Below are 18,636 nucleotides of genomic sequence, written 5' to 3'. Positions count from 1 at the left end.
AGCTTTCCTTGGCAGAGAATCTGCCTTGCGGAACTTTAATTTTTAGTTTAACGTAACCTAGGATCTAAGAAACGCGGGTGACGCTGTGGTCTAAACCACAGAACCTAAGACTTGCCGATCAGAAGGTCGGCGGTTCAAATCCCCGCGACGGAGTGAGCTCCCGTTGCTCGGTCCCAGCTCTTGCACACCTAGCAGTTCTAAAGCACGTCAAAGTGCAAGTAGATAAATAGGTACCACTCCGGCAGGAAGGTAAACGGCGTTTCCATGCGCTGCTCTGGTTCGCCAGAAGTGGCTTAGTCATGCTGGCCACATGGCCCGGAAGCTGTCTGCGGACAAATAGAGCCTATAGAGCGAGATGAGCGCGCAACCCCAGAGTTGTCCATGACTGGACCTAATGGTCAGGGGTCCCTTTACCTTTACCCTTAACCTAGGATTCAACTGGGATCAAAGAATTTAAACTCAGAGGAAGGCCATCAGAGAGACCCCCCAAATCACCATCACGTCCTTTGGTTTTCTCTTCCCTTTGGGTCTGGGTGGTCTTTCCTTCTTCTCCCTCCTTTCTTCACCCTCCCTCCTCTTCCTCCCTCTTAAACAGCATGCGCCCCAACATCTTCCTGGGCACGCACGATGGCTCCACCCAGTACAAGAAGTGGTACTATGAGATGATCGTGGATTACGTGGAACCCTTCGTGACCTCTCAGGCCACCCATTTGCGGGTGGGCTGGGCCATGGCAGAAGGATACAGCCCTTACCCCGGAGGCGGGGAAGGTTGGGGAGGCAACGGCGTCGGGGACGACCTCTACTCCTTTGGCTTCGACGGCCTGCACCTGTGGTCAGGTAGGGCAGCACCTGCGTGGGGCGGTTCACACACCTTGCACACGCCATTCAGGATTCAGATGTCAAGGAAATAAACGACTACCTGCATTTAGAAGACAAATAGAGGCAGTCCGTACTGGGGAAGTTTTTTATATTTGGTGCTTTTACTGTGGTTTTATAATTGTTGGAAGCTGCCCAGTGGTGCTGGGGCAACCCAATTAGATGGGAGGCATGGAAATAAATTGTTGTTGTTGTTGTTGTTGTTGTTGTTGTTGTTGTGGCATCTAAGGCTGAGTTTCCCAAACTTGGGTCTCCAGATGTTTTTGATCTACAATTCCCATCTTTCTCAGTCACTGGTCCTGCTAGCTAGGGATCATGGGAAATGTAGTTCAAAAACAGCTGGAGGCCCAAGCCTGGGAAACCCTGATCTAAGGCAACGGGAGGAAATGTTTTTGCTGTTATTTATTACTACAGTGGTACCTTGGGCTAGATACGCTTCAGGTTACATATGCTTCAGGTTACACACTCCGCTAACCCAGAAATAGTGCTTCAGGTTAAGAACTTTGCTTCAGGATGAGAACAGAAATCGGGCTCTGGTGGCGCGGCGGCAGCAGCAGCAGGAGGCCCCATTAGCTAAAGTGGTGCTTCAGGTTAAGAACAGTTTCAGGTTAAGTACGGACCTCCGGAACAAATTAAGTACTTAATTGGAGGTACCACTGTATAACTATTATTATATTTGTCACCTGCCCTTCACCAGCAGGTCCCACGGCAAATCACAGCGATATAAAATATAAAACAGTTAAAATGGAGTACAGTCACAAGAATAGTGTGGATCCTGAGAACAGATGTCTCAGGTGTAAACGGCCAGGATAAAGAGGTGTGTCTTTGGCATTTGCCGAAAACTGTACAGCAGACATGCCACTTGTGCCTCTGTGGGGAGTTCCACAACTTAGGGGCTGCCACAGAGAAGGCCCTGTCCCTAGGCTATACGCCCTAAAATTCTGAGGGAGGTGGAAGTCATTACTATTGTCAAGATGGGCTTCTAAGTATGGTTTGCAAGTATAAAAGCCGAGCAATGAAAATATAAACACCCATATTTAAAACACACGGTTATAATTAGCGGCAAAGCAGTCCCATTAAAACGCTGAAATATAAACACCCGTAATTAAAATATGCAAGAAAACAATCCCATTAAAGCAACACAGTAATTGAAAGAGGGAGGCTCGAGAGGAAAGAGGGAAGGAATTAGGTGTGCTTTAAAGAACTAGAAAGGGCCTTTTAAATTTCAGCAGGGAGCTTATGTATCATCTAGAAAATCTAATAAATATTACCAAAGATTACAACAACAACAACAAAAGCAAATGAGAACACGTATAATGCAGTTACCTTAAATAATTGAAAAATCCACACACATAACACAGAACAAATCCAAGCAGACAACCCCCAACTATTCCACATCACCCCGTCTGCTCAAGTAACCAATAACAATTAATAATTATATCATTGAGTAATGCCATTACCAGTAATAACATTCAACTAACGCATAATCCTGGGCAGAAATATAGGTCTGCTGATCTTAAATGTTTTAAAAATAGGTTCAGAAAAGACACACAGCCCTGCTTGCATGGACTCTGGGCGTTTGCATGCACCGAGGTCTATTCACCCCTCTCTACATGGTCCATTTTTTAATCCTGGATGGTGCAGTGGTTAGTGCCATACTAGGACCTGAGCGACCGGGGTTCAAACCGCCACTCGGCCACGGAGATCCCTGGATGACCTTGGTCCATCCAGCACCCTCTCTCACCCTAACCTACCTCACAAGGTTGTTGTGAGGGTGAAAAAGGACGATTTTTGCCATCATGAGCTCCTTGGAGGAAGGTGGGATATAAGCGCAATAATCTCTTGCACTGCAGCACTCGTAAGTTGGTGGCAGCACACGAATAGCAAGGGGACCTTCTCATAGGAGGTGCAGATGGTTGCCAAGGAAAGGACGAGCTTCTGTGGTTTGTATTAGGAGCAAAGTTACACGGCCAAGAGGGTAAAACGTAGCAGGAGGATGCTAGTCCTCATGAATTCCACTGAATCCATGGGGTTCAATGTGAAGAGGAGTCTTGGGCTGAAGGCTTGTTGTCGACATGCAGAGGGGCCGGGAGGCCAGCTGGCAAGTCCAGCTCGGACGTCTCCTTCCATCGGCCCATGCTCAGTGACCCGAACTTCAAAAGCCAGGGCACACAATTAGCAGACTGTACTTTGCACACAGAAGTAGGCGTGAGGCGTATGAAGTCATGCTACAGCTGCAGATTGATTAAACATAAATCAGAACAAAGAAACATGTCGTGTCTCTCATGTCGTCTCGGAGAGAACAGCAAAAGCTACACACAAATGGAAGTTCCCAGCAAGCTGTGCTGGAACATAGCTGTCAACCGTCCCTTATTTGGCGGGACAGTCCCTTATCCCAGCGCTGTGTCCCGCTGCTGTCCCTTATTGATGATGTCCCTTAAATTTCCCGGGTTTCAAAGGAAGCAGCTCCTCTCCCTCCCTCCCTGCCGGCCAGGGAGGAGGGAGGCTCCAGCTATGTTGCTTGGCTGCGTAGCTCACCCAATAAGGAGTCTAAGAACGACTAGGGGTGGAGCTTGCATGCCTTGTGCCGATCAAATTGGCCACGTTGCCTGGGGACTCGCCTTTGCTCAGCGCTTCCCAGCAGAGAGGTGACGGTGGTTTTCCTTGCTGCGTCCCCTTTGCCGGGTTGCTGCGCTGTGGAAACCACCGCTTGAGGCTTTGTTTGGCTGCTGGCTGGGCTTTCTGCCTTTGGCTCGGAGGGGCTCAGAAGCCGAACATACCTGTGCTGGGAAAATCCCTTATTTTGGCTGCTGATCCCTTATTTTCGAGGCTGCTGGCCCCTTCTTTTCAAATCTGTAAGTTGACAGCTATGTGCTGGAATGTAAACAGACATGTGACACGCAACAATCTCATGCCTGTTCCTTAAGGTGGAATGGAAATGTCAACATTGCCCGCATGTTATGAATTCATTGTATGTTGTCCTGTATGATCTAGTTGAGATTCCTACTGTTCTATGATTCCTCTCTCCTTGGCGCAGGACGCGTGGCTCGGCCCGTGACCTCCCCCGGCCAGCACACCTTGGGGCCGGACGACGTGGTGAGCTGCTGCCTCGATCTGAGCGTGCCCAGCATCTCCTTCCGCATCAATGGCTTCCCCGTCCAGGGCATGTTTGAGAACTTCAACCTGGACGGCCTCTTCTTCCCTGTGGTCAGCTTTTCTGCAGGCATCAAGTAAGCTCAAAGCACAGAAACGAGGTTCAGGCCCCAGACCTGTGCTCACCCACTAAGGAAGAGAAATAATCCCCATCGAGTTAACGTTCTCTTAGGAGGAGAATTCATTTTAGGGCCTGTCTGCACCTAGCCTTGATGCAGGTTGCAAACCCTGTGTGCCTCCCTTTTAATTTCCCCCTCATCCCTGTGGCGCTCTTCTCCAACTCCTGTCATCCCACGATTTCTCCTCCCTAAATCTGAAGGTTCCCTATGCTTTGAAAATCCGAAGAGGAGAGCCACATCGCTTTAGATCTAGGGACGAGAAAATTTGGGGGTAGCAGGAGCCGGACGAGAGAGTGATTGGACTGGCCCCTAGTTATCGTAGCAGATTGTAGTTAAAGGTAAAGGGACCCCTGACCATTAGGTCCAGTCGTGGCCGACTCTGGGGTTGCGGCGCTCATCTCGCTTTATTGGCCGAGGGAGCCGGCGTACAGCTTCTGGGTCATGTGGCCAGCAGGACTAAGCCGCTTCTGGCGAAGCAGAGCAGCGCACGGAAACGCCGTTTACCTTCCCGCCGGAGCGGTACCTATTTATCTACTTGCACTTTGACGTGCTTTCGAACTGCTAGGTTGGCAGGAGCAGGGACCGAGCAACGGGAGCTCACCCCGTGGCGGGGATTCGAACCGCCGACCTTCTGATCAGCAAGTCCTAGGCTCTGTGGTTTAACCCACAGCGCCACCCGCGTCCCTTAGATTGTAGTTAGTACTGTCTATGTTGCTACTTCATTTTCTGTTTAGAGTATAATTTTGAAGAGAAAAGCCATAAACGCAACAGCAAAGGAAACCACCAGGAGTGGTAACATCTTCCGCTTGCTCTACCCAATGGTTGCCTCTGGCCCCCTCCATCACTCACATGTGGCCCCCGGACAGTTTCTTTGTCAAAGAGCCCATCACGGCCATTCAGAAAACTGGAGAGAGGCTCTGAGCCAATCAAGGCCTGCGAGAATGGGGGCAGGGCAGCAGGGGCGGAGTTCTGTTGTTCAGCCCGTAGGCGGGACAATGCTAATATTTCTAGCCTGCTTTTCCACCCAAAGACCTTTAAACAGTAGGTTATTTCCTTAAGGGAATTACATTCCAACCAAAGAAGAATGGCTGGGTAAATTATGCGAATACTTGGAATTAGCAAAGCTGACTGATAAGACAAAACCCAAAAAATATAATCCAGAAACAATGGAAATGTTTAAATGATTATTTATGTAGACAAGGATTAAGTGTAAGGTATTGATTGTGTTTAGAATAGATTTATGAAAGATGTAGAAAACGTATTGATTAGAATATTCATATGAGATTGAATGGGAAAAATACGGAATAACAGATACAAATTTGCTTAAAATGTATATAGGAAGTGCAGTGTAAGCAATGGAAGTCAATCAATTAAATTTTATTATTGAGATTTTGTAGAATAAATTTGGAAGAAATTCTTCCAGTTTTTCTTTTTCTTCCAATTTCTCTTCTTATTTTTTATTTTTATTTTTTATTTTCTTCCTTTTTTCTTTTTTGTTCTTTTTTATATATGTGTGCTTATCTGAAAAATATACGTATGTATTTGTATGTATTTTGCTTGTACTTTGTAATAATTACATTAAATAAAATATAATAATAATATATATATATTTTTTTAAATGACAGTAGCTTCTTTCCTTAAGGGGGACAGTGTCCAACTCTCTCTATTTTGCCCTCCCCCTGCCAGGGTGAGGTTCCTCCTGGGGGGACGCCATGGGGACTTCAAGTTCCTGCCCCCACCGGGCTATGCCCCCTGCTATGAGGCCCTCCTGCCACGTGACAAGATGCGTGTGGAGCCCATCAAGGAGTATAAACACGACTTCAACGGGTTCCGGAACCTTCTGGGGCCCACCCAGTCCTTGTCCCACACTTCCTTTACGCCATATCCCGTGGATACCATCCAGGTAAAGAGGATCATGGGAGCAAAGTGTGGGGAGGTGGTGGGGTCAGGTTGAAATTGGCCAGCCCCAATGCGGAGTGATTTCTGGGGCAAGCAGTTGCCAGGTTTGCCAAAGGCTGGGCTATATAGGTAGTTAAAAGGTAAAGGGACCCCTGACCCTTAGGTCCACTCGTGGCCGACTCTTGAGTCATGTACACAGCATGACTAAGCCGCTTCTGGTGAACCAGAGCAGTGCACAGAAATGCTGTTTACCTTCCCGCTGGAGTGGTACCTATTTATCTACTTGCACTTTGACGTGATTTCGAACTGCTAGGTTGGCAGGAGCAGGGACCGAGCAACAGGAGCTCACCTCATCGCGGGGATTTGAACTGCTGACCTTCTGATTGGCAATCCCTAGGCTTTGTGGTTTAACCCACAGTGCCACCCGCGTCCCTTTATATAGGTAGTTGTTGTTGTTTAGTCATTTAGTCGTGTCTGACTCTTCGTGACCCCCTGGACCAGAGCACGCCAGGCACTCCTGTCTTCCACTGTCTCCCGCAGTTTGGTCAGACTCATGCTGGCAGCTTCGAGAACACTGTCCCACCATCTCTCCCCCTGTCGTCCCCTTCTCCTTGTGCCCTCCATCTTTCCCAACATCCGGGTCTTTTCCAGGGAGTCTTCTCTTCTCATGAGGTGGCCAAAATATTGAAGCCTCAGCTTCAGGATCTGTCCTTCCAGTGAGCACTCAGGGCTGATATCCCTAAGAATGGAGAGTTGTGATCTTCTTGCAGTCCATGGGACTCTCAAGAGTCTCCTCCAGCACCAGAATTCAAAAGCATCCATTCTTCGGTGATCAGCCTTCTTTATGGTCCAGCTCTCACTTCCATACATCACTACTGGGAAAATATAGGTAGTTAGGAATCACAGCTGTGCCTCATCTTCCTGCTAACTTTCCTCTTTCCCTTCTCTGCAGATTGTACTGCCCCCCCATCTTGAGCGGATTCGGGAGAAACTGGCAGAGAACATCCATGAACTTTGGGCTTTGACTCGCATCGAGCAAGGGTGGACTTATGGCCCCGTGAGTGTTCGGTGCCCACCGATGGGACTCCTGTTCCACACACCCCCACCCCCAATTAATATATAGGTTGGGAAGCTGCTGTTTCCTTATCCCCCAACTCACTTTAGTCGTGGCAAGGGAGGGAGAACTCGGACAGTCATACCTCGGATTACAGACTCTTCAGGTTGCATTTTTTCAGGTTACATATCCGCCAAAACCTGGAAGTACCGGAACAGTTTACTTGTGGGTTTCGGCGGCCGTGCATGCGCAGAAGCGCTGAATCGCAACCTGCGCATGCGCAGACGTGGCGCTGCGGGTTGCGAACACTGCGGGTTGTGAACGTGCCTCCAGCACAGATCACGTTTGCAACCCGAGCATCTACTGTACTTCAATGACATCCCGTGCCTCCTGCCCCGTTTTCAGATCCGGGATGACAACAAGCGCTTGCACCCATGTTTGCTGGATTTCCACAGCCTGCCCGAACCAGAACGCAATTACAACCTGCAGATGTCGGGAGAGACACTCAAGTGAGTTGGTGGTGGAAAGTCCTAAGTGGAGAAGCAAGCTCAATTTAAGTGGGTCAGCTTTTTGGGTTGGGTGGGGAGGTAGGTATCCATTCTACATGTGTAGGTCAAGGGGCAGGATAAGACGGCAGGCCAGGGGTCAGCAAACTTTTTCAGCAGGGGGCCGGTCCACTGTCCCTCAGACCTTGTGGGGGGCCGGACTATATTTTTTTTTGGGGGGGGGGGGAATTGAACGAATTCCTATGCCCCACAAATAACCCAGAGATGCATTTTAAATAAAAGCACACACTCTACTACAGTGGTACCTCAGGTTACATACGCTTCAGGTTACAGACGCTTCAGGTTACAGACTCCGCTAACCCAGAAATAGTACCTCGGGTTAAGAACTTTGCTTCTGGATGAGAATGGAAATCGTGCTCCGGTGGTGCGGTGGCAGCAGGAGGCCCCATTAGCTAAAGTGGTGCTTGAGGTTAAGAACAGTTTCAGGTTAAGAATGGACCTCCAGAACGAATTAAGTTCTTAACACGAGGTACCACTGTATATAAAAACACCAGGCAGCCTACAAATAACCCAGAGATGCATTCTAAATTAAATCACACATTCTACTCATGTAAAAACACACTGATTCCTGGACCTAAGGCTATTGGGCTGGATCCGGCCCCCGGGCCTTAGTTTGCCTACCCATGCGATTGGCAATGGAAAAAGGGTCCTGGCATTGTCAGGGTCCATAAAAGGAAACAGAGAGGAACTGAGAAAAACACCAGAGAAAATGTCTTAGAGCAGAGGTGGGAAGCCTGTTCTCTGTAGAAGGCTGCAGTCCCCTAGGTTACAAAAATGTGTGCATTAGAGCGTGCATAAAAGCAAAGGTGTTGGCGAAAATAACATACAAGACTGCATTTCATTACGGGCTTGCAAAAATGTGCGCCTTAGTCGAGACTGAATATAACAGCGTGTTTATCAGGTGAAATTTACACTGGAGTGCTGATGAATTTTCATGACTGTGGTTTTTTTAAAAGAAAAGAAATGGCAATGTGGGGAATGGAATTTAAGACTGAGAAACTGAGAGAACAAAAGCTGACAGATCATTCTGTCCCTATCACGAACCCAGCTTTCTATACACACACACATACCAGCCTCATATTTGACAGATGGTACTGCCGGTAAATTGAACTCTGATTCAGTAGTCTCTTCCCCGTTGAATTCCCCTTGAAACTGAAAATCAGCCGTCTCTGATTCATGGTTGCTCGCTGAGATGAGTGGTGGAAAGGAATGTGGCCTCTAAGGACACAGCAGAGTTTATTTAACCCTTGCTCTGTCCCCGCAGGACCTTGCTTGCTCTGGGCTGCCATGTGGGGATGGCAGATGAGAAGGCTGAAGAGAACCTCAAGAAGACAAAGCTTCCTAAAACGTAGGTGGGCTGGTCGCTGCCTCCAGGCAGAGGCCAAAGTGTAGCTCTGAATGTGTGTGTGTGTGTGATGGTTTGCTGCCAAGGTTACCTTCAATCGCCCCTCTGACATTTGGAAGGGTCTGTAGCTCAGTGATGCACATGCTCTGCTTACATAAGAGAAGAAGAAGAAGAAGAAGAAGAAGAAGAAGAAGAAGAAGAAGAAGAAGAAGAATGTTATCATTTGTACCCCGCCCATCTGACTGGAGAAGACCCCTGCTGGATTGGGCCAGTCACCCATTTAGTTTAGCGGCCTGTTCCCACAGTGGCCAATCAGTTGCCCATGGGAAGCCCTCTTGTGATTGCCAGAAACTTGTACAGGTGAAACTCGAAAAATTAGAATATCGTGGGAAAGTTCATTTATTTCAGTAATTCAACTTAAAAGGTGAAACTAATATATGCGATAGACTCATGACATGCAAAGCGAGATATGTCAAGCCTTGATTTGTTATAATTGTGATGATCATGGCGTACAGCTAATGAAAACCCCAAATTAACAATCTCAGGAAATTAGAATATTAAATGAAATCAGCAAGACGAGGATTGCAAATAGAGCAATATTGGACCTCTGAGAAGTAGAAGCAGATCTCGCTTTGCATGTCATGAGTCTATCTCATATATTAGTTTCACCTTTCAATAATATTAGTTTCACCTTTAATCCTGGTACATTAATAATCCAAACACGTAAATTATATGAAAGACTAGTTCTTGGTGCTACTTGATACCTACAGACAGAGTCTGTTCTGCCTTAAGAGTGTTACAAAATGCAGACTTGCGGCTTTTCCCAGCTGCCCATCCCTTTGCTCTGTTTACCATCCAGGCTGACGAAGAACACAAACGTGCAAATTCTGCTTGGTGCAGAATTATGAATTGCAGCCCTGGCTATGCAATGTTGGCTTACCATTTTGAGACGGGACGGTTGATTTGCTGGCCTGTTTTCCCACCAAGCAGATACGGAATTGTTTATTTGTCCGGATGGGCAAACGAGCTGGCGAAGGCGAGGGGAATGCTGTCCCAAATGGCTCAGTGTCTGCGAACAGGTGGGAAGAAAGGCTTGGGGGGGCATTCGCCTTGCTCTAAAGCCCTGCTTTGATCCTCTTGACAGGTACATGATGTCCAATGGCTACAAACCAGCGCCGCTGGATCTCAACCACATCAAGTTAACTCCGGCCCAGAACACCCTGGTGGACAAACTGGCAGAGAATGGACATAATGTCTGGGCAAGAGATCGCGTCCAGCAGGGCTGGACCTATAGTGTTGTTCAGGTGTGGTATACCAGTTGGCATGAGAGCGATGCGTAGCAAACGCTACAACCCAGAACCTGGCAGGGTTCTGGGTGACAGGGGAGGAAGGAAAGCTTAAAGTTAAACCAGAGGTAGCCAACTCCCATCTCTTGCAGGGGCTCAATTAGTGCCAGCACCTTCTGTCAAGAGCTTGGGTGTAACCTTCGACGCCTTCCTTTCCATGGAGGAGCAGGTTGCAGCCACAGCAAGGTGGCATTTTCCCATCTCTGCCATATTAAGCAGTTGGTCCCTTACCTTTCTCGCCCAGATCTGGCCACAGTGATCCATGCGACAGTCACCTCCATGCTTGATTATTGTAACTCGCTCTACGTGGGGCTGCCCTTGAAGCTGACCCAGAAACTCCAGCGGGTGCAGAATGCTGCGGCGAGACTCCTTACGGGGTCCTTGCCACGGGATCACATTCATCCAGTGCTTTTCCAGCTGCACTGGCTCCCGGTGGAGTACAGGGTCAGGTTTAAGGTGCTGGTTTTGACCTTTAAAGCCCAATGCAGCCTAGGACCCACCTACCTATGGGACCGCCTCTCCTGGTATGCCCCACGGAGGACCTTACGGTCCACAAATGACAACATTTTGGAGGTCCCAGGTCACAAGGTGGTTAGATTGGTCTCAACTAGGGCCAGGGCCTTTTCAGTACTGGCCCCGACTTGGTAGAACGCTCTGTCACAAGAGACCAGGGCCCTGTGGGACTTGACATCTTTCCGCAGGGCCTGCAAGACAGAGCTGTTCCGCCTGGCCTTTGGTTTGGACTCAGTCTGATCCTTATGTTTCCCTCCCCTTATGGTTTTGATCTATGGGCTATTATTAAAATGAGGCTGCATTTTAAATTGTATTTTTAACCTGTATTTTAAATTGGTTTCCCCCCCTCCCCTATTATGTTTTTATTGTAATTTGACTGGTGTTAGCCGACCTGGCAGGGGAGGGCGGGGTATAAATTAAAAAGAAAAACAAAAGAAAAATGTAATGGCCATTGTGTCACAGGCGTCAGATGTTCTGACTTAAGACAGAAAGAAAAGCTGTGAGCCAGAACTCCTGAGTCTTCTGTTCTGCTCCTTCCACCTTTCTAGTCAGGCATACTTTGTTCAACATAAAGGATACCTGTGTTTATGTTGTGTTGAGTATACCAGGGATGGGGAACCTTCTTGACTCAGTGGGCCAGATGGTTTTCTCCACCCATCAAACTTTCCTGATGTCCTCTGATGTCATGATGACGTCAGGTGACTAATAGGGGTGCGGTCCAGTCCACCCATCAAAGTTGAGCTGCGGAGTGGGAGAGGGATCTGCTTCGACAGCACATTCCCTGCACCGGTGAAGCAGCACCCGGCAGGATTGAGCCCTCCCTTCATCAGTTGACATCACCTGTGGATGCCAGCTGATGGACAGGTGGGTGTGGTTTTGGGAAACGGGCCTGTCTTATGTGTGTGTTTTCTGCCGTGCCCTTCTTAGGACATCAAAAACAAACGCAACCCGCGCCTGGTGCCCTACAGCCTGCTAGATGAGAGAACTAAGAAAACGAACCGGGACAGCCTGCGCGAAGCGGTCCGCACCCTAATCGGCTATGGATACAACATTGAACCACCAGACCAGGAAGCCAGTGAGCGTCCTTCTACTCCCCCCGAGTTTGCTCTTCTGCCAGTCTTAGTGGGAGGGCTGATAGGAGCAGGGCAGTACAGCTAGGAGAGGCACACAGGCCTGTCTGGCTAATGAGACACTTCTCAAAAGCTGTGGTGTCGGTGCCTTTGGAGCCTAGGTGGTTGTTGTCTGGGGGCAGAGCCTTTTGGGTGGTGGTGCCTCGTTTACGGAAAACCCTTCCAGAATTATTTGTTCGACGCCACCTCTCCTCTATTTTCAATGACAGCTTTAGATGATTTTAGTTGCCTGGGCCACTGATGAACTAATATGAAGCTGCTTCTATTTATTTATTGCAGGGATATTATAAGCAACCTTTGGGGGAGGCGCATTTGAGCTGGAAAGGCAAAGGTTTAGAATGTTTTCAGATCATATTTCAAATAAATAAATGTAGCAGATTTTGCTACCTGAGACTGCAGAAGGGTGGAATTGCAGGTTTGCTTTCCCTGTATTTCTTTTTAAACCTTCTTATGCACAAAACCCCCAAATTCAAAGAGGAGGAATTCTAACCCAGCTTTCTTCCTGGAACGCTAGTTTTCTACGCGCATTACCTTTCTGCTTGCAGAAAGCCGGCACGCGAAAACAAGTTTAAGCTAAAATCTTGTCCCTGACATGCTCCAAATATGGGGAAGTTCTGATGTCAGGGACAACAATCTGGACTCCCATCTGCAGCTTAGAGTTGTACAATCTCAGATACTCAGGGCTATGTGATCTGAACGTGTGACTGGGCTCTCTGCCTAGAGGAGAGTGAACAGAACAGGGTGGCAGAGCCTGTAGATCTGTAAGTAGGCAGCATCCCCACTGTATCTCCTCACATCTTCCTGGGCCTCCTCAACAGGTCAAGAGCTGACCAAGGGCCGATCAGAGAAGGTCCGCATTTTCCGCGCCGAACAGTTCTACGCAGTGAAGTCGGGCAAATGGTACTTTGAATTCGAAGCCGTCACAACGGGAGAGATGCGAGTGGGGTGGGCACGACCCAACGTGCGGCCTGACGTGGAACTGGGAGCGGATGAGCTATCCTACGTTTTCAACGGACACCGGGTGAGTCAGAGGGGATGAACTACGGCCCCATTTGTTTGTTTTTTTATAATAATATTTATTAGAGGTTTTAATAGTTACAGAAAAAAGAAGAAAAAAACAATAAAAAATTTAACAGACAATACGTCGAAAATAAAAAGAAAGACAAAAAAACAATACATCAAAACAACAAAATAAACAAAAACATTTAAAAACACATCCAATATTTCCCTATCTTTCCCTTTCATTTACTTGTTTCATCGACCTCCTCACACCTCCCTTTTTTGTATTCTAGTTCAATTAGCTATTTCAGCAAATCCTTTCCGTCTTTCTCAATTTTTTGTTCTATAATTTATCTTAACACAATCTAACTTTAAATTTTCCACTTTGGCCCATTAACAATCAGTTTTAATTCTTTATAACATTTCTGCTAAAACCATATAACTTCATTCCAGCATTCTAACTACGGCCCCATTTGCACTATACATTTAAAGCTCTGTGATGCCACTTTAGAATAGAATCATAGGATTGTAGCGTTGGGAGGGACCCCAGGGGTCCTCTAGTCCACCCCACTGTGGTGCTTTAAACAGTCGTGGCTTCCCACAAAGAATTCTGGGAGCTGTAGTTTGTTACAGGCGCTGGGAGTTATTAGGAGGCTCCCTATTCTCTCAGAGGTACTTTTTCTGGAACTCCTTTATAGAGTGACTGAGGGTTAAAACTCTCTGGAAATTGTGGCTCTTTGACATGGGTAGGCAAACCTAGATCCGGGGGCCGGATCTGGCCCAATCGCCTTCTAAATCCGGCCCATGGACGGTCCAGGAATCAGTGTGTTTTTACATGAGTAGAATGTGTCCTTTTATTTAAAATGCATCTCTGGGTTATTTGTGGGGCATTGGAATCCATTCATTTTTTCCCCCAAAATATAGTCCAGCCCCCCACAAGGTCTGAGGGACAGTGGACCGGCCCCCTGCTGAAAAAGTTTGCTGACCCCTTGCTCTTTGAGGTGAACGGGGTCTTCCAACACCCTTAGCTCCCAGAATTATTTAGGGGAAACCATAACTCTTTAAAGTTACATCATGTGGTTTTAAAAGTGTGTCAGACGTGGTCCAAGTAAAACTATGCCTCCATTTGGTTCACTGTTGTCCACGCTGACAGGCAACAGCCCTTCAGAATTTGGGTCTCTCCCAAAGGCTGCCTTAAGTTGCCATTCAGGGTCTTAACAAATGGCAGGTCCCAGAATTCCTTGGGGGAAGCCGTGACGACTGTTTTAAAGTGCTGTCGGAGCTCTTTAAATGTATGCTACACTCATAGCTGTCAAGTGTCCCTTATTTGGCGGGACAGTCCCTTATCCCAGCGCCATGTCCCGCTGCTGTCCCTTATTGATGATGTCCCTTAAATAAGCTACTGAAGGTAATGGGGCCCTTTCTATGTCCTGCTGTCCTTTGTCAACAACAAATTGTTGCTTTTTTGTGTGTTGGATATATGCTATATGGTAATTTATGGACCTAATAGGTATCTAAAGCCATTTGCACGCAGCAAAATACAGTGGTGCCTCGCAAGACAAAAAGAATCCGTTCCGCGAGTCTCTTCGTCTAGCGGTTTTTTCGTCTTGCGAAGCAACCCCATTAGCGGATTAGCACAATTAGCGGTTTAGCTGCTATTAGCGGCTATTAAAGGCTTAAGGGATTAGCTGCTAAAAGGCTATTAGCAGCTTAGTGCCTTAGAAAAAGGGGGTGGGGAGCGAAAAAAAATCGCAGGAACTCGCAAGACATTTTCGTCTTGCGAAGCAAGCCCATAGCAAATTCGTTTTGCGAAGCACCTCCAAAACGGAAAACCCTTTCGTCTAGCGGGTTTTCTGTCTTGCGAGGCATTCGTCTTGCGGGGCACCACTGTATGTATTTTATCAAAGTAATTGTTGATCCCTTATTTTGGCTGCTGATCCCTTATTTTCGAGGCTGCTGGTCCCTTATTTTCAAATCTATAAGTTGACAGCTATGGCTGCACCCCCCTCATCCTGGGGGGTGCACCCTGCTAGCCAAGCCCTGCTTTGTGTCTCCCCTTCCTGCTACCTGTTACCTGATCCTTCCCCCCTTTTCCAACCTCCTTCAGGGCCAGCGCTGGCACGTGGGCAGCGAGCCCTTTGGCCGCCCGTGGCAACCGGGGGACGTGGTGGGCTGCATGATAGACCTCACCGACAACAATATCATGTTCACGCTCAATGGGGAGATGCTGATCAGCGATTCAGGGTCGGAGTTGGCCTTCAAAGATATTGAGATCGGGGACGGTAAGTAGAGGACTCAGGTTCTCTCTCTCTCTCTCTCTTTTGCTTATGGGCCACATGAAGAACTTGTAGGGTTTCTTCATCAGCTACAAGGAGAATAGAACACTCCAGTGCAGCGGTTCTCAACCTGTGGGTCCCCAGGTGTTGTTGGACTACAACTCCCATCATCCCTGAGCTCTGGCCTTGCTAGCTAGGGGTGATGGGAGTTGTAGTTCAACAACATCTGGGGACCCACAAGCTGAGAAAGGCTGCTCTACTGCATGGGTAGGCAAACTAAGGCCCGGGGGACGGATCCGGCCCAATCGCCTTCTAAATCCAGCCCGCGGACGGTCCAGGAATCAGCGTGTTTTTACATGAGTGGAATGTGTCCTTTGATTTCAGATGCATCTATGGGTTATTTGTGGGGCCTGCCTGGTATTTTTACATGAGTAGAATGTGTGCTTGAAACTACTGAAGGGGAGGTTTTATTTATTGTGATTTCACCATGCTCTGTATTATCTAATCTACTCGGACTAGTCCCGGGAAGCCCAGTGGAGGGTAGGGCAGTAGGGCGGTTCATAAAAAAGTTTTCTTTTTTAAAAAAATGCCTGCTCCAAAGGTCTTATCTTACTAAAATAGGGATTACAGTGGTGCCTCGCAAGACGAAAAGTATCCGTTCCGCGAGTCTCTTCGTCTAGCGGTTTTTTCGTATTGCGAAGCAACCCTATTAGCGGCTTAGCGGATTAGCGCTATTAGCGGCTATTAAAGGCTTAAGGGATTAGCGGATTAGCTGCTAAAAGGCTATTAGCAGCTTAGTGCCTTAGAAAAAGGGGGTGGGGAGCGAAAAAAAATCGCAGGAACTCGCAAGACATTTTCATCTTGCGAAGCAAGCCCATAGGGAAATTCGTCCTGCGAAGCACATAGAAAAACGGAAAACCCTTTCGTCTAGCGGGTTTTCCGTCTTGTGAGGCATTCGTCTTGCGGGGCACCACTGTATTTAGCTATAGCTGAAATTTCATGCATATCAGTTAATATCTTGACCCTCCTCCACTGAATTGAAATTTCAGCCTTCATGACATAGGAAGAAAAGGGCCAATTAAACAGCTATTTTCGTGATATACTGATGTACTGAGGGCTTTCTGGCAGTTCCCTCATTGCAAGAAGCCAAGCTACAGGGAACCATGCAGAAGGCCTTCTCGGTAGTGGCACCTGCCCTGTGGAACATCCTCCCACCAAATGTCAAAAAAAAAAAACAACTACCAGACTTTTAGAAGACACCTGAAGGCAGCCCTGTTTAGGGAAGCTTTTAATGTTTAATAGGTTATTGTATTTTAGTGTTTTGTTGGAAGCCGCCCAGAGTGGCTGGGGAAACCCAGCCAGATGGGCAGGGTATAAATAAATTATTATTATTATTATTATTATTATTATTATCCATAGCAGCTCTGGACAGACCGATGGGCTCTAGTGATGGGCACCAAGAAAATTAGTTTTTTAAATTCCCTCCACCTGTGTGGCTTTGCAGGTTTCATCCCGGTGTGCAGCTTGGGCTTGTCCCAGGTGGGGCGCCTCAATCTGGGCCAGGATGTCAGCAGCCTCCGCTACTTCACCATCTGCGGCCTGCAAGAAGGCTTTGAGCCCTTCGCCATCAACATGAAGCGGGACATCACCATGTGGTTCAGCAAGAGCCTTCCCCAGTTCTCCACGGTGCCCACGGAGCACCCTCATTATGAGGTGAGCTTTGCCACGCTTGCGCGAACTGAGACCTGGGGGGGGCGGAGGGACACCCCAGAGAGACGGGATTTGTTCAGCGATGCCTGGAGAGAACATTCTAGAATATTCTAGAACATTCTAGAATATTCTAGAACATTCTAGAATATTCTAGAACATTCTAGAACATTCTAGAAGCCCAGTTTGTGAGGAAAAAGCACTTCAGAGGGCATACTTTGGCAGAAGGAAAGCTTGGAGGGTGGGAATGTGAGGGAACTTGAGGAATGATTCCCCCCCCCCCCAATTTTTTCATTTAAATGCTTTATTATTCATTTTTTTTATATACATACATTTTTATTAGTTTTCCCCCCACATATCATTTCCAACAATCATATAGCATAACTTCTTATCTTATACAATATTTTAGACTTCCGTCAACACCTCTGATGATTTTCCTTTCTTTATCACTTATTCTGCATTTCTTAATTTCTCTCTTACTCTTAATGATCATTAACTAATAATTCTCCTCGTAGTCTTTCTTGCAATATTTCAAATAGTCCTCCTTACAGAACTTCTTGCAGTCCTACTAACGTAATCTGTTCATTACAATTGCTTTTCAAATAGTTCATGTATTTACTCCAGTCTTCTAAGAATCTCTGGTCCCGCAGGTTTCAAATCCGTCTTGTTAATTTGTCCAATTCTGCATAGTCCATAAATGCTTTATTATTCATTTTCCATATACACACACACAACACGTAGTCGTCTTCATTTCAGTCATTCCAATAAAAATATACAAAAGATACATACAATTTCAACTACACGAGCCTATGACATCCAATCCTCTCCATATTTTCCTTTATGTTAAACATCTTGCTTTAATTTATCATTACTATTTTGTAAAAATTCTCTTTTCTATTTTGATATCACATTCCATCTTATGTTATTTTAATGTGTGTGTTTTTTAATTGATTTATCATCAACCTATGTACCAAACACATAACCATACAAAGCAATAGCAGAACCACGGAGAATATTCGGTTTTTAAAAAAGCAAATTGCAGAGATGTGGTAACACATAGAACCACAATTATAAGGGGAGCCTATATAGCCCAGTCATGATGAAGAGTGAGTTCACAGGGTGATGAAACCTACCGGAAAAATAAGAAATCAAGATAACCAACTTTTTATAAAAGAATGGAAATGGTTCGTTGAATATTTACAAACAAACTGCAAACAGATAAGAACACAGGGAGGATTATTGTAATAACCTGCAGTTTTATAAGAGTATATATTTAGAGCCAGTGTGGTGTAGTGGTTAAGAGCGGTAGCCTCGTAATCTGGGGAACCGGGTTTGATTCCCCGCTCCTCCACATGCAGCTGCTGGGTGACCTTGGGCCAGTCACACTTCTCTGAAGTCTCTCAGCCCCACTCACCTCACAGAGTGTTTCGGGACGCGGGTGGTGCAGTGGCGCAGAGCCTAGGACTTGCCGATCAGAAGGTTGGAGGTTTGAATCCCCGTGACGGGGTGAGCTCCTGTTGCTCGGTCCCTGCTCCTGCCAACCTAGCAGTTGGAAAGCATGTCAAAGTGCAAGTGGATAAATAGGTACCACTCCGGCAGGAAGGTATACGGCGTTTCCATGCGCTGCTCTGGTTTGCCAGAAGTGGCTTAGTC

At 47.0% G+C, this 18,636-nt stretch overlaps 1 protein-coding gene across 5 annotated transcripts in view; it reads left to right on the top strand.

Moving 5' to 3' along the window:
* Positions 1–18,636, top strand: part of RYR1 (ryanodine receptor 1) — a 225,696-nt gene that overhangs the window by 71,271 nt on the left and 135,789 nt on the right. For all 5 annotated transcript variants that reach the window (XM_083454661.1, XM_083454659.1, XM_083454660.1 and 2 more), the window contains exons 18-28: positions 596–837; positions 3,914–4,106; positions 5,835–6,051; positions 7,000–7,104; positions 7,507–7,610; positions 8,932–9,015; positions 10,157–10,316; positions 11,799–11,946; positions 12,820–13,022; positions 15,108–15,282; positions 16,781–16,989. In XM_083454661.1, the coding sequence (XP_083310787.1) occupies positions 596–837; positions 3,914–4,106; positions 5,835–6,051; positions 7,000–7,104; positions 7,507–7,610; positions 8,932–9,015; positions 10,157–10,316; positions 11,799–11,946; positions 12,820–13,022; positions 15,108–15,282; positions 16,781–16,989 (1,840 nt within the window). The remainder of the gene's footprint in view (positions 1–595; positions 838–3,913; positions 4,107–5,834; positions 6,052–6,999; positions 7,105–7,506; positions 7,611–8,931; positions 9,016–10,156; positions 10,317–11,798; positions 11,947–12,819; positions 13,023–15,107; positions 15,283–16,780; positions 16,990–18,636) is intronic.

The sequence above is a fragment of the Podarcis tiliguerta genome, assembly GCF_965153285.1.
Source record: "Podarcis tiliguerta genome assembly, chromosome: 8".
NCBI classification, from domain to species: domain Eukaryota; kingdom Metazoa; phylum Chordata; class Lepidosauria; order Squamata; family Lacertidae; genus Podarcis; species Podarcis tiliguerta.
This window is presented reverse-complemented; position numbering and strand designations above follow the sequence as displayed.